This window comes from Hylobates moloch, unplaced genomic scaffold, assembly GCF_009828535.3.
Source record: "Hylobates moloch isolate HMO894 unplaced genomic scaffold, HMol_V3 SCAFFOLD_8, whole genome shotgun sequence".
NCBI classification, from domain to species: Eukaryota; Metazoa; Chordata; class Mammalia; order Primates; family Hylobatidae; genus Hylobates; species Hylobates moloch.
The window spans coordinates 72,047,416-72,059,990 of NW_026652283.1; the positions used below are offsets into that span (position 1 = coordinate 72,047,416).

General features: G+C 44.5%; 1 protein-coding gene across 1 annotated transcript; it reads left to right on the plus strand.

Moving 5' to 3' along the window:
* The first annotated feature begins 3,096 nt into the window (after window positions 1-3,096).
* On the plus strand, window positions 3,097-11,295 carry LOC116473327 (low affinity immunoglobulin gamma Fc region receptor III-A). Its single transcript, XM_032161174.2, is given in 6 exon segments — window positions 3,097-3,238; window positions 3,241-3,450; window positions 4,120-4,140; window positions 4,473-4,730; window positions 8,085-8,342; window positions 9,846-11,295. Coding segments are annotated over 6 exon segments (1,077 nt in total). The 3' UTR covers window positions 10,034-11,295.
* Window positions 11,296-12,575: the final 1,280 nt, after the last annotated feature.

Consider the following 12,575-nt stretch of genomic DNA (forward strand, 5'->3'; position numbering starts at 1 on the left):
ACAGAGTGGCTCTTGTCTCAACTAGATTGTTGAAATAATCTTCCAACTTTTCCTTCCACCTTCCATCTCTCTCCCTTCTAACTAATTCCTTGGACTGCTATCAGAGTAGTTTTCATAAAATATAAAACAGATCTTGTGATTCCCCAGTCTAAAGCCATTTTATTAGTTTCCATTAGCTTTTAGAATGAAATATGTACTGTTCATCCTGACACACAAAACTCTTCATGATAAATACTAATTGAGTGCCTAGTATGTGCCTGCCCTTGTGCTAAATTTTGAGGGTACAAGGGTAAACAAGGTGAACAGGTTCCCTGCTCTCCAAGACCTTTCAGTCCACAAATGCAATGAGTTTACAAAGGAGAAGCACAAGCTCCTAAAGGAGTTGGGGTGGCGGTGGGGGTGGGGGTCACAACCCAATTTAGAAAATTGAGGAAGGTGTCAATCTCCCGTCTTGCACTTACAATAGTAATCAGCAGGTATGCTACCAAATATGGAACCAACAATTTTATCTGCATTATCTCATTTAAGCCATGAGTGCCATTATTGTTAGCCTCACTTTACAGATAAGGAAACTGAGGGCTAGAAGGTTAAATAGGTGGTGGAGTTGGGATTTCACCCAGACTCATGTGAGACCCAGACATCTTAATCCTTTTGGAACCTGTGCTTCTCCTTTGTAGTACTCACTACACTTGTGGAACTACACCCAGCTACACTTGTGGAACTACACCCAACTACACTTGTGGAACTACAACCAGCTCTGCAAACATGACAGTCTATTTCACCCCAAGTCTTTGCTCATGCTGCTCCTCTTGCCTGGAATGCCTATTTCCCTCAAAAATCTTCCTGCTGAATCTTTTGCGATCTAATTAAAGTGTCCTCTCTTCCATGTACACTCCTCCCTCAGATAAATTAGCCACTGTCTTCTTTGTGCATGCACAGCATTTCATAAATACTGTCACAGTCCCTCTAGCACTTCAAATACTTATCTGATGTTCTCCCCCTAAGAAACTGTAAGTCCTAGAGGGTGACAATCAACTGACCTCTGTAGTCAGAAACTTCTGCTGTGCCTGGCCTTCCAATGAGAAAAGGAGAGAAGAAGAGGGGAGGGAAGAAAAAGGGAAGGAGAAGAAAGAAAAGAAAACATGAAGATAAACACTTCAGTATATGACATCCCAAGACCATCTGCCCTTTTGGAAAAATTTTGCTTTTTTTTTTTTTTTTTCCCAAGAGTCAGGGTCTCACTCTGTCATCCAGGCTGGAGTGCAGTGCCATACATAACTCACTGTAGCCTCTAACTCTGGGGCTCAAGCAATCATCCTGCCTCAGCCTCCTGCGTAGCTGGGACTACAGGCATGCACCACCACATCTGGCTATTATTATTATTACTATATTAGTAGAGATGGGGTCTTGCTATGTTGCCTAGGCTGGTCTCAAATTCCTGGCCTCAAGCAATTCTTCTACCTCACGTTGGCCTTCCAAAGTGCTAGGATTACAATAAGCCACCATAGGCTGAAATTTTGCATTTTATCCATTACCGTAAAATTAACTCTTACAAATCCAACAACGCTCAATTTGAGAATTGTTCAACAACCACTTAATGAAAACCCCCTGAAAGGTCCCTTTCTCTCTTCCTGTGCTCTCTCCTCTTCTTCCTATCTAGCCCACCCTTTTGGCAGCTAAGAATTCCTCCCTCCATTGGAGAGCCACAGACCAAAGAGGAGTCAAATAAGAAAATAAGACCTCAAAGAAGGAAAACAAAGTGAAGACCTTGCATCAGAAGTCACGTGGCAGAAAGCTACTTGGATATCTGAAAAGAAGAAAGAATTGAGGGATATCCGCTTTTTGCCTCAGAGACCATCCTTAGCCCTGAAGGTTTTGTTTCTGATTTAGGTTTCCCAGATAAGCATCTGAAGTGCTACAGAAAGGAACTTTAAGTTTCCAGATACTTGTCTGGATTTTGCAAGGCGTAGATGAGTCACTTGAGAAGGAGAACTGGAATGGCTGCCTGGGTTCATTTCCGTTGTCCAATCCAAGGGCCTGTGGAGGAGGGGCTGCTGCAAGACTCGGTGTGTGGGGGGGAGGGGTGGGTACGTGGATGGCAATGGGAGGATCAACTAACTCCACCCAGGAGCCAAATGAAACACATAAATAAAAAACAAAACCTGAGTAGTGGTTTTTATGTCATTCTGGAGTAGAAAGAGCATTCATTTATAGCAAAGGTCAGCGGGCACCTGTGTCAGCCCCTGCCTCCACTCCACCCCTAACAAGTATCAGGTGCCCACATGGGCCTGCTGCTCGCCTCCTGGGCTTTTCTAAGCCAGGCGAGACCTGTCCCAGATGCCCAAGAATCCACTGGGGGAGTGGCACTATCAAGCAGAGTCATCCGATTTTCTGTCTGGGACCTGGACCATTGTGAGAGTAAACAACGTGGGGTTACGGGGGAGAATCTGGAGAGAAGAGAAGAGGTTAACAACCCTCCCACTTCCTGGCCACCCCCCTCCACCTTTTCTGGTAAGGAGCCCTGGAGCCCCGGCTACTAGGCTGACAGACCAGCTCAGATCCAGCGGCCCGGAGGGCCCTGAGCTAAATCTGCAGGACCCTGGTAACACGAGGAAGGTAAAGAGTTCCTGTCCTCGCCCCTCCCCACCCCCACCTTTTCTGTGATCTTTTCAGCCTTTCACTGGTGACTCGTTCTTCCAGGGCCCATTTCTCTCCCCTATGTGGGTTTCTTCTAACCTGGAAATCTAATGATCAAATCACACTAAAAAGTCAGTAGCTCCTGTGGATTACATATCCCAGGAGCATATAGATTTTGAATTTTGAATTTTGAAAGAAACTCTGAGTGGAGGTAATATTGAGGCAGAGACACTGCTAGTGGTCTGAAGATTTGAAAGGACCACTTTCTGTGTGCAGGAAGGGCCTCGGCTGGAGACAGATGGGTCTGGGCGAGGCAGGAGAGTGAGAAGTTCTGAGGTGAAATGAAGAAAGCCCTCAGAGAATGCTCCTTCCACCTTGAATCTCATCCCCAGGGTCTTGCTGTCCCATTCTTGGTGCTGGGTGGATCCAAGCCCAGCAGATGGGGGCAAGCATCCTGGGATGGCTGAGGGCACACTCCGGCAGATTCTGTGTGTGCCCTCAGATGCTCAGCCGCAGACCTTTGGGGGAATAAAGGGGGCAGACCCACCCACCTTGCCTCCAGGCTCTTTCCTTCCTGTTCCTGTTCTATGGTGGGGCTCCCTTCCAGACTTCAGATTGAGAAGTCAGATGAAGTTTCAAGAAAAGGAAACTGGTGGGTGACAGAGATGGGTGGATGGGCTGGGGAAAGGCTGTTTACTTCCTCCTGTCTAGTAGGCTTGGTCCCTTTAGGGCTCTGGATATCTGTGGTGACTTGTCCACTCCAGCGGAGCATCATGTGGCAGCTGCTCCTCCCAACTGCTCTGCTACTTCTAGGTAAGTCAGGGTCTCCCTGGTTGAGGGAGAAGTTTGAGATGCCTTGGGTTCAGCAGAGACCCATTTTCAGGCTAGGGATGAGACTCCCATGAAGGGATGGGACCCCTCACCACATCTATAGCTGTGGATTGAGCTCCTAGGACAAGCCAAGATGGGGCTAGAAATGAGGAGAATGCTGGTTCCAACTGGGGCATACTCATGAGTGAGGCCAGTCACTTCACCCCTCTGGGTCTCAGAATCACTGTGTGGAACCGAAGAGCTTCGACTAGATGGTCCCTAGGGTCTGTCTCTTTCAGTTTGACATTCCAGGGTTCTCCTCTATGATTTTTAATTTCTACCCTTTCTTATGGGGATATGGGTTGAGGCTATTTCTGTGGCTTGGTTCAGGGAAATTCAACCTGTACCCTTAATTTGTGAGTTTGCACAGGGAGCAAGGGGTAAGGGACCAGTGTTGAAAATAGGGTTTTGGGTTGACAGTGGCACAAGAGGCATGAACACTGGAGACCAGAGAGCAGGTAGCAAGAAGTTTTCCACCAGAAACATCCTGATTCTTGGGAAAATTGGGCTCCTGGGGCAGAGGAGGGCAGGGGAGTTTTAAACTCACTCTATGTTCTAATCACTCTGATCTCTGCCCCTACTCAGTATTTGATTTACTCTTTTTTCTTGCAGTTTCAGCTGGCACGCGGACTGGTGAGTCAGCTTCATGGTCTTGGATTGACCCAGTGGGGCACATATGGGGACAATGGCCATAAGATATTGGGAAATGCTTGTTGAATGGGAAAATACTGATGTGGAGTTAGCAGGGATAGTTCCTCCAACACAGCAGAACTTGGCCCTGTGCTTCTCTGGCCAGTTTTCCTCAAGATATTGAACAGGCCAAAAATGGGGCTAAGATGCTCTAAGACTGAGCCACCAAGCATGGGTTTGCAATGAGCTCATTCTGGCTTTGAGGCTCCCTGGGAATGGCAGTGTACAGCCTGCTCCTCTCCCTGTCCTCACCCCACATTCTCTTCACTCCTCAGAAGATTCCCCAAAGGCTGTGGTGTTCCTGGAGCCTCAATGGCACAGGGTGCTCGAGAAGGACAATGTGACTCTGAAGTGCCAGGGAGCCTACTCCCCTGAGGACAATTCCACAGAGTGGTCTCACAATGGGAGCCTCATCTCAAGCCAGGCCTCGAGCTACTTCATTGCCACTGCCAGAATCAACGACAGTGGAGAGTACAGGTGCCGGACAAACCTCTCCGAACTCAGTGACCCGGTGCAGCTAGAAGTCCATATCGGTGAGTTGATGAAGGGGAAGAGGAAAATCACCAATAAAGGGTGAAACAAAGGGTCCTGAAATACTTGGGAGGAGCCAGAGATGATATTCTTAGAGATAAAAGCTAAGATGAGATGATCTGTGGTCCCATTGAATGGTATCAGAGTTGTAGTCCTAGCTCTAAGTAGGTCTTGAGCAAAATGTCAAAGCCCGTCAGACAATAGATATAGAACTGCTGCATTGCACAATTCCAGGATTCCCCGTATGGAATGCATACAATGTGAATGTGTCATGTGAAGGTTAGGCCATGGCATAGATGCTCAATAATAGTTTTATTTTTTGAGACAGAGTATTACTCTGTCACCCAGGCTGGAGTGCAATGGGGCGATCTCAGCTCACTGCAACTTCTGCCTCCCGGGTTCTATGATTCTCCTGCCTCAGCCTCCCGGGTAGCTGAGATTACAGGCGCCCACCACCACACCCAGCTAATTTTTGTATTTTTATTGGAGACAGGGTTTCACTATGTTGGTCAGTCTGGTCTCAAACTCCTGACCTCAGGTGATTCACCTGCCTTGGCTTCCCAAAGTGCTAGGACTACAGGCGTGAGCCACCATACCTGGCCAATAATATTTATTGAATAAATTAATGAATTTGGTGTTAGGACCTCAATCTCCTTCTCACTCTCAGACGTGTAATGCCCTAAGCCACCTCCCAAAGCAATCCTAGTGGCCTAGCATCATATCTTTCTCTCTCCTCATCAATGCTGTACTCAAAACTATAATTAAGCATAAATTTGGTAATGTGATATCTCTTCCAATAGAAGCAGAAACATGTTCAGCCTGCACATTAATCATGAGATGAAAGTCTTTGTGTACTATTAACAGAATATAGACATCAGGCGCAGGTAGGAGAAATATTTTGAAGGCAGGGGTCTTTCCTGGTGTCCCTACAATCTTACCACATAGCCTGGTCCCTGCAGGGTCGCCCTGCAAACCTAACTTTACTTCCACAGCTGTTCCATTCATACAATGTTTATGGGTGGAACAAGCTTTGGGGGAAGAAGGGCATAAAGAGGTGGATCTGCAAGAGAGCTCCATGGAATTGGGCCTTTGAAACTGATTTTTGTGGCTCTTTGGCCTCTGACAGTACCAGTCAACTGACATGGTCTTCACTCTCCAGAGCTACAAGAAGATACGTCCATTTCTAGCTAGGTAAGAGATGTCCACCTACAACCAAATAAAATGGGGAATTGCCAAGAGAAAGCAATAGAAAAATCAAGTCTAGGAGTTACTAGTTTTCCTTGAACTTGGCTCTAGAAACTGGCTTTAGAAGTCTAGCCAATCAAGGCTATTTTAAACTGTGACCATGAGAATTAGCTTCACCAGGTAAACTTCTGAGCATCCTTTAATACTTCAGGACCCATTTCACTTATGTCCTCCTCTGAGAAGCATTTTTTACTTCTTTTTTGTTTTGTTTTGTTTTGTTTTTGTTTTTGTTTTTGTTTTTGAGACAGAGTCTCTCTCTGTCACCCAGGCTGGAGTACAGTGGCGCAATCGGCTCACTGCAACCTCCACCTCCTGAGTTCAAGCGATTCTCCTGCCTCAGCCTCCCAAGTAGCTGGGACTACAGGTGCATGCCACCACGCCCAGCTAATTTTTTGTATTTTTAGTAGAGACGGGGTTTCACGGTATTAGCCAGGATGGTCTTGATCTCCTGACCTCATGATCTGCCTACCTCAGCCTCCCAAAGTACTAGGATTACAGACGTGAGCCACCATGCCCAGCCTGCATTTTTTACTTCTTTCAGGCAGAATTTCTTTATTCCAATCTAGTCGGCCCCACAGTCCTTTATTCTTAGCCTGTTGTAGCACTCGTCATACTGTATTGTGATTATTTCTGAATATTTATGTTTCCATGTCTAGACTGTAGATTCTTTGAGGCTGAGAACTATATGTCCAGTCATCTGGGTATCTCCAGTCCACAGTGTGTCATGCGTAGTGAGTGCTTGATGAAATATCACTTGAAGGAATATACATATGGACATTCACTGAGTCCATGACAGGACAGATTGGAACAAGAATGTTCCTCCAAAGGCCACCAGACTGTATACTAACCATGACTTTATGCTAATAATGATTCATCTCTCTGCTGAAAAAGTAAGTGGATAGATAGGCACATGGCTTCTTTTGATAAATGATATATCTTAATAGGTAATAAAGATTACTTTCTGTTTGGCAAATCTTTGTGGTGGAGAATCATGACCAACACACGTCCTACCAATTTTGTTTAGCATCAGGTAGTAGATTTTTAAAATTATAGTAATTCAACCTGAGAATGTAGATTTAAAAAATAAAATTATAGTAAATTTTGTTTTGTTCTTATTACAAAAGTCATTTGGGGTCAATTTCAAAAATACATAAAAGTAAACAGGAGAAATTTAAAATGTCCTTCGGTCCCACTCCTTCAGAGAAAACCCCTGTTAATACGTAAGTGCATATCCTTCTTTTTTCTGTGCATAATACTTTTTAAAATATTTGAAGTATTATGCTTTTTTAACTTAACATTGTCTCATGAATATTTTCTTATGCCATTATAATACTTATCTATAATATCATTATTTTTTAATTATTCAGGCCCTTTCCCGACCATGACTTCATGTTCTCTCTTTGTGAAGTCTGATTACTTGGTGACGCGATTGTGAGAATCAGCTCTGGCGATATAAGAATTTCCTCTCTTGAAGGTCATGCTCAGTAATAAAGTTGGTCTCACCGAGGCCCTGTGACACCTCAGAAACCACGAATTGCCACGCTGAGCACTACCAGTCACGCCCTTCCCCTCCCTGATGTTTACATTGAGTTCTCCTTCACAATTTTTGTAGCCACTCCGTGGCCATCGTCACCTTATTCCTGAATGCCACAAGAGTCTTTCAATATTCCTTTGATTGCCTATTCCTTCTGAAATCTACCTTTTCCTCTAATAGGGCAAATCATCATTTTCAAATACAATTTTTACTCTGATCTAGAACTTACTGTGACTCCTTGTCACCTGCCACAGCAAATCTAAGTCTAGCACTTAAGGATCCTGCAGATATGCCCATCGTTGCTTCTCACTTACCTCATTGCTTAGTCCCTCTGCTCTAACCCTGTGTGTTGATCACATGTGTGTGTGTCCCTCTTCCCCATTAGACAAAGGTCTTGGTATGACTTCAGTTCTCTTGCAGGGCCCCATCAGCTCTTCCCCAAAGGGAGCTATGCAGGGTTGACTCCCGATCTGGCTTTCCCTTATGTCTCAGGATCTGGGTGGTACGTGGCCCCTTCACAAAGCTCTGCACTGACAGCTGAGGCCTCCCGGGCCTGGGGTGTCTCTGTGTCTTTCAGGCTGGCTGTTGCTCCAGGCCCCTCGGTTGGTGTTCAAGGAGGAAGACCCTATTCACCTGCGGTGTCACAGCTGGAAGAACACTGCTCTGCATAAGGTCACATATTTACAGAATGGCAAAGGCAGGAAGTATTTTCATCATAATTCTGACTTCTACATTCCAAATGCCAAACTCGAAGACAGCGGCTCCTACTTCTGCAGGGGGCTTATTGGGAGTAAAAATGTGTCTTCAGAGACTGTGAATATCACCATCACTCAAGGTGAGACATGTGCCACCCTGGAATGCCCAGGGATGCCTGTGTGTGGAGCCTGCCCTCACACTGGGAAGTTGAGTTGGGAGGAGATTCCTGATTCTTACACGCACTTCTTCATATGTGGTTCCCTCCTGGTGATCACCAGGAGGTCCCCAAAAGTCCCTGATTGCAGGGTAGGTTTGCAGCTCTGTTTCAGTCCATTCTTTTAGGGTAGCTAAGAGGTGTCATTCACTCTGCAGCATGATGGCAGGAGCAGAAGCCACATCTCCTCCCCAATAAATACCTCTGTCTTTCCTTACCCTAATCACACCCACGATGTCATATGTTCCTATCATGCTGGCCTCCTTCTTATCCAAGCCTTTTAGCCACGATCCAAACTGGCAGGAGCCCCTCATCCCCTCACAGAAAGAGCCCAGAACCTGGGTTCTGGCCCTGAAGCTAATTAACCATCTGACCAGAGGTGAGCCACTTAGTCTCTCTGAACCCCAATTTATTCTTCCATAACAAAAATAAGCTGGCATTTATTGGGCACGTTTCAGTGTGCTAGACTCTGTGCTAAACAATTCTTTACATGCACCTGGTTTGACTATCACAGTAGACCTTCACAACATGAGATAGGTAATATTCCATTTTACGGATGAAGTAACTGAGGTGCAAAAATAAATAAATAAGTTGTCCCTAAGGTCACATCAGACTTCAAAGCCTGTATATTTAACCATTAAGTAAAAGATTTGAACAAGCACTAATATCCTATGATCCCATTAAGTCATCCACAAAACATCTCTAGGTTCTATAGCACCAGCCTCCAGAATCAGAGCTCTAGAGTGGTGTGCCTGGACTTTCCAGTTTCACAGAACTTCTATCTGTAACTAGCCCAAGACATAAACTGTAAACAATTTGCATGTAGAAAGGCAGCAAAACACCTTTTGAGATTTTGACACTACAATGCCATCATTTGTACAAAAATAATTTAATGACACTTTAAACTGAAAGTAAATACTCCCAAGTGGTTAGGGAAAGAGAGCAAATAAAGCAAATGGGGTAACATGTAAACAATGAGTGGATCTGGGTAAAGGAGATACGAGATTTCTTTATACTATTCTGGTCATTTTTTTTAAGTTTGGAAATATATAAAAATCAAGAGTTTAAAAAATTGAAATGCAAAATCAACAAATTTGTCCCAGTTTCTAGACCATAGCATTGTCTGACAATTTCTTAACTGTCACACAAAATCCAGCTTACAACCTAACTTGCTAACGCTCCCTGTCACATCTCTGTCAAACAAGCAGAAGCCTTTGCTAAGTGTTTGGTGAGCTGTCCTCTGCTCAGATAGCACTAAGATCAGGAACCAATGGGAGGAAGCAATACTTTCCCCCAGACTTCCCCACCATTCCTACCACTTGTCTGTTGGCAGTTGTCAAAGACTCTCTATTGGTGACCTCACTGTTTGTTCCAAATATCTGCCTTAGTGACTGTCATTTTTTTTCATCTCTCCACTTCTCCTAATAGGTTTGGCAGTGACCACCATCTCATCATTCTTTCCACCTGGGTACCAAATCTCTTTCTGCTTGGTGATGGTATTCCTTTTTGCAGTGGACACAGGACTATATTTCTCTGTGAAGAGAAACATTCGAAGCTCAACAAGAGACTGGAAGGACCATAAATTTAAATGGAGAAAGGACCCTCAAGACAAATGACCCCCATCCCATGCGGGTAATAAGAGCAGTGGCAGCAGCATCTCTGAACATTTCTCTGAATTTACAACCCCATCATCCTCAGGCCTCTCTACAAGCGGCAGGAAACATAGAACTCAGAGCCAGATCCGTTACCCAACTCTCGATTTTTCCTTGGTCTCCAGTGGAAGGGAAAAGCCCATGATCTTCAAGCAGGGAAGCCCCAGTGAGTAGCTGCATTCCTAGGAATTGAAGTTTCAGAGCTACACAAACACTTTTTCTGTCCCAACCATTCCCTCACAGCAAAGCAACAATACAGGCTAGGGATGGTAATCCTTTAAATATACAAAAATTGCTCGTATTATAAATTACCCAGTTTAGAGGGAAAAAAAGAAAATAATTATTCCTAAATAAATGGATAAGTAGAATTAATGGTTGAGGCAGGGCCATACAGAGTGTGGGAACTGCTGGGGATCTAGGGAATTCAGTGGGACCAATGAAAGCATGGCTGAGAAATAGCAGGGTAGTCCAGGATAGACTAAGGAAGTTGTCCCCATCTGAGCCCAGAGATAAGGCTGTCTTCCTAGAACATTAGCCGTAGTGGAATTAACAGGAAATCATGAGGGTGACGTAGAATTGAGTCTTCCAGGGGAGTCTGTCAGAACTGGACCATCTCCAAGTATATAACGATGAGCCCTCTTAATGCTAGGATTAGAAAATGGTCCTAGGAAGGGGACTGAGGATTGGGGTGGGGGTGGGGTGGAAAAGAAAGTATAGAACAAACCTTGTGTCACTGTCCCAAGTTAAGCTAAGTGAACAGAACTATCTCAGCTTCAGAATGAGAAAGCCTGAGAAGAAAGAACCAACCACAAGCACACAGGAAGGAAAGCGCAGGAGGTGAAAATGCTTTCTTGGCCGGGGCAGTAAGAATTAGAGGTTAAGGGCAGGGACTGTAAAACCACCTTTTCTGCTTCAATATCTAATTCCTGTGTAGCTTTGTTCATTGCATTTATTAAACAAATGATGTATAACCAATACTAAATGTACTATTGAGCTTCGCTGAGTTAAATTATGAAACTTTCAAATCCTGCATCATGTCAGTTCCAATGAATGAGGTGGGGATGGAGAAGACAATTGTTGCTTATGAAAGAAAGCTTTAGCTGTCTCTGTTTTGTAAGCTTTAAGTGCAACATTTCTTGGTTCCAATAAAGCATTTTACAAGATCTTGCATGCTACTCTTAGATAGAAGATGGGGAAACCATGGTAATAAAATATGAATGATAAAATTCTTTCTTCTTCCCTTTGTCCAACACTGTAACAGAGATTGGTTTGGATTGGTGAGAAACAACCCCTCCTCCCAGCAACCATCTCACCACAACTCATATGAATTAGCCAGCTTGCTTTCCAAATCTTGCTGAGACAATTGGGCTAAGGGGGATTCTTATGGGAAGTATGGGATAGGAGGGTGAATAAGCATTAGAGATAGTTTTAGAGCATTGGGGCAGATAGGAGAAGGCACAGCTACGCAGGAGGTAGGGGCCTGGGCAGAGGTAGAGGGTCAGCCTGATTGTATGAATTATGAACTATATACCAAGACGATTCAAGCTAGATTACATACATAAATATTACATAAGATTCAGACATGACACAAGTGCATTTGGAAACCTTGGACATTTAATTCACATTTATTTACTACCTACAATGTGCAAGCTTGAGTTCAGGTGCTGAAGATATCAAATGAACAACACAGGGTCATTCCCTGGAGCAGCTTTAATTCTAGTGAGAAAAACAGTTAAATAGGAAGAGAATGAAGAAAGGGCTGCAGAAAAGAGGCTTGATTTGAGGGGTGTGGTCATGAAGGATGAGTAGGAGTTTGCCAGGCAAAGAAGAGAAGAAAAGCCCGAGGTTCATAGGCAAAGATTCAAAACCCAGAGTGTGAGTTCAAGAAAGCAGTTTGGTTCTGTGTCGGTGAGGGAGAGGAAAGAGTTTCAGGGCCAGATCATGAAGGGCATTACCTTCCAAACTAAGGAGATCGTATCAGACCCTGCAATACATTCAGAGAGTTTAAGCAGACCAGGTTTGTCCCGTATAGTATTTTAGAAGGATTCTCTGGCAACTACTTGATGGATGGATGGGACAGGAAAGTTGAAGACCGGAAGCCAGATAGGGCAGCAAGGCAGGACGCAGTAACCCAATGAGGAAGTAACTGGCGGTGAGGCTGGAGAGGAAGGTGCTTAATCAACAAGGTATTTAGGAGGCCAACTCTCCAAGAATTGGCAGCCAGCAGTACACGGCGTGACTAAGGACCAGGTTCCACACATAGTGCCCGTTTTCTGAGTTAGGAAATAGAAAGGCAAGGCAGGTACAGGTTTGGTGGAAAGACAAACAATTCGTTTTGGGATTATTAGTACTTACTTCCTTTGGTCAGTAAATTTTCTTAAAGTGTCAGTTTCCGTAACGTAATTGCAGTGGTTAAGTAGCTAAGAGTTATCATTACAACCCTAGTCGGAAAAACCAAATACCTCAAAATTACCCGTACAGCACTAAGGCAGAAGAGGACATTGGG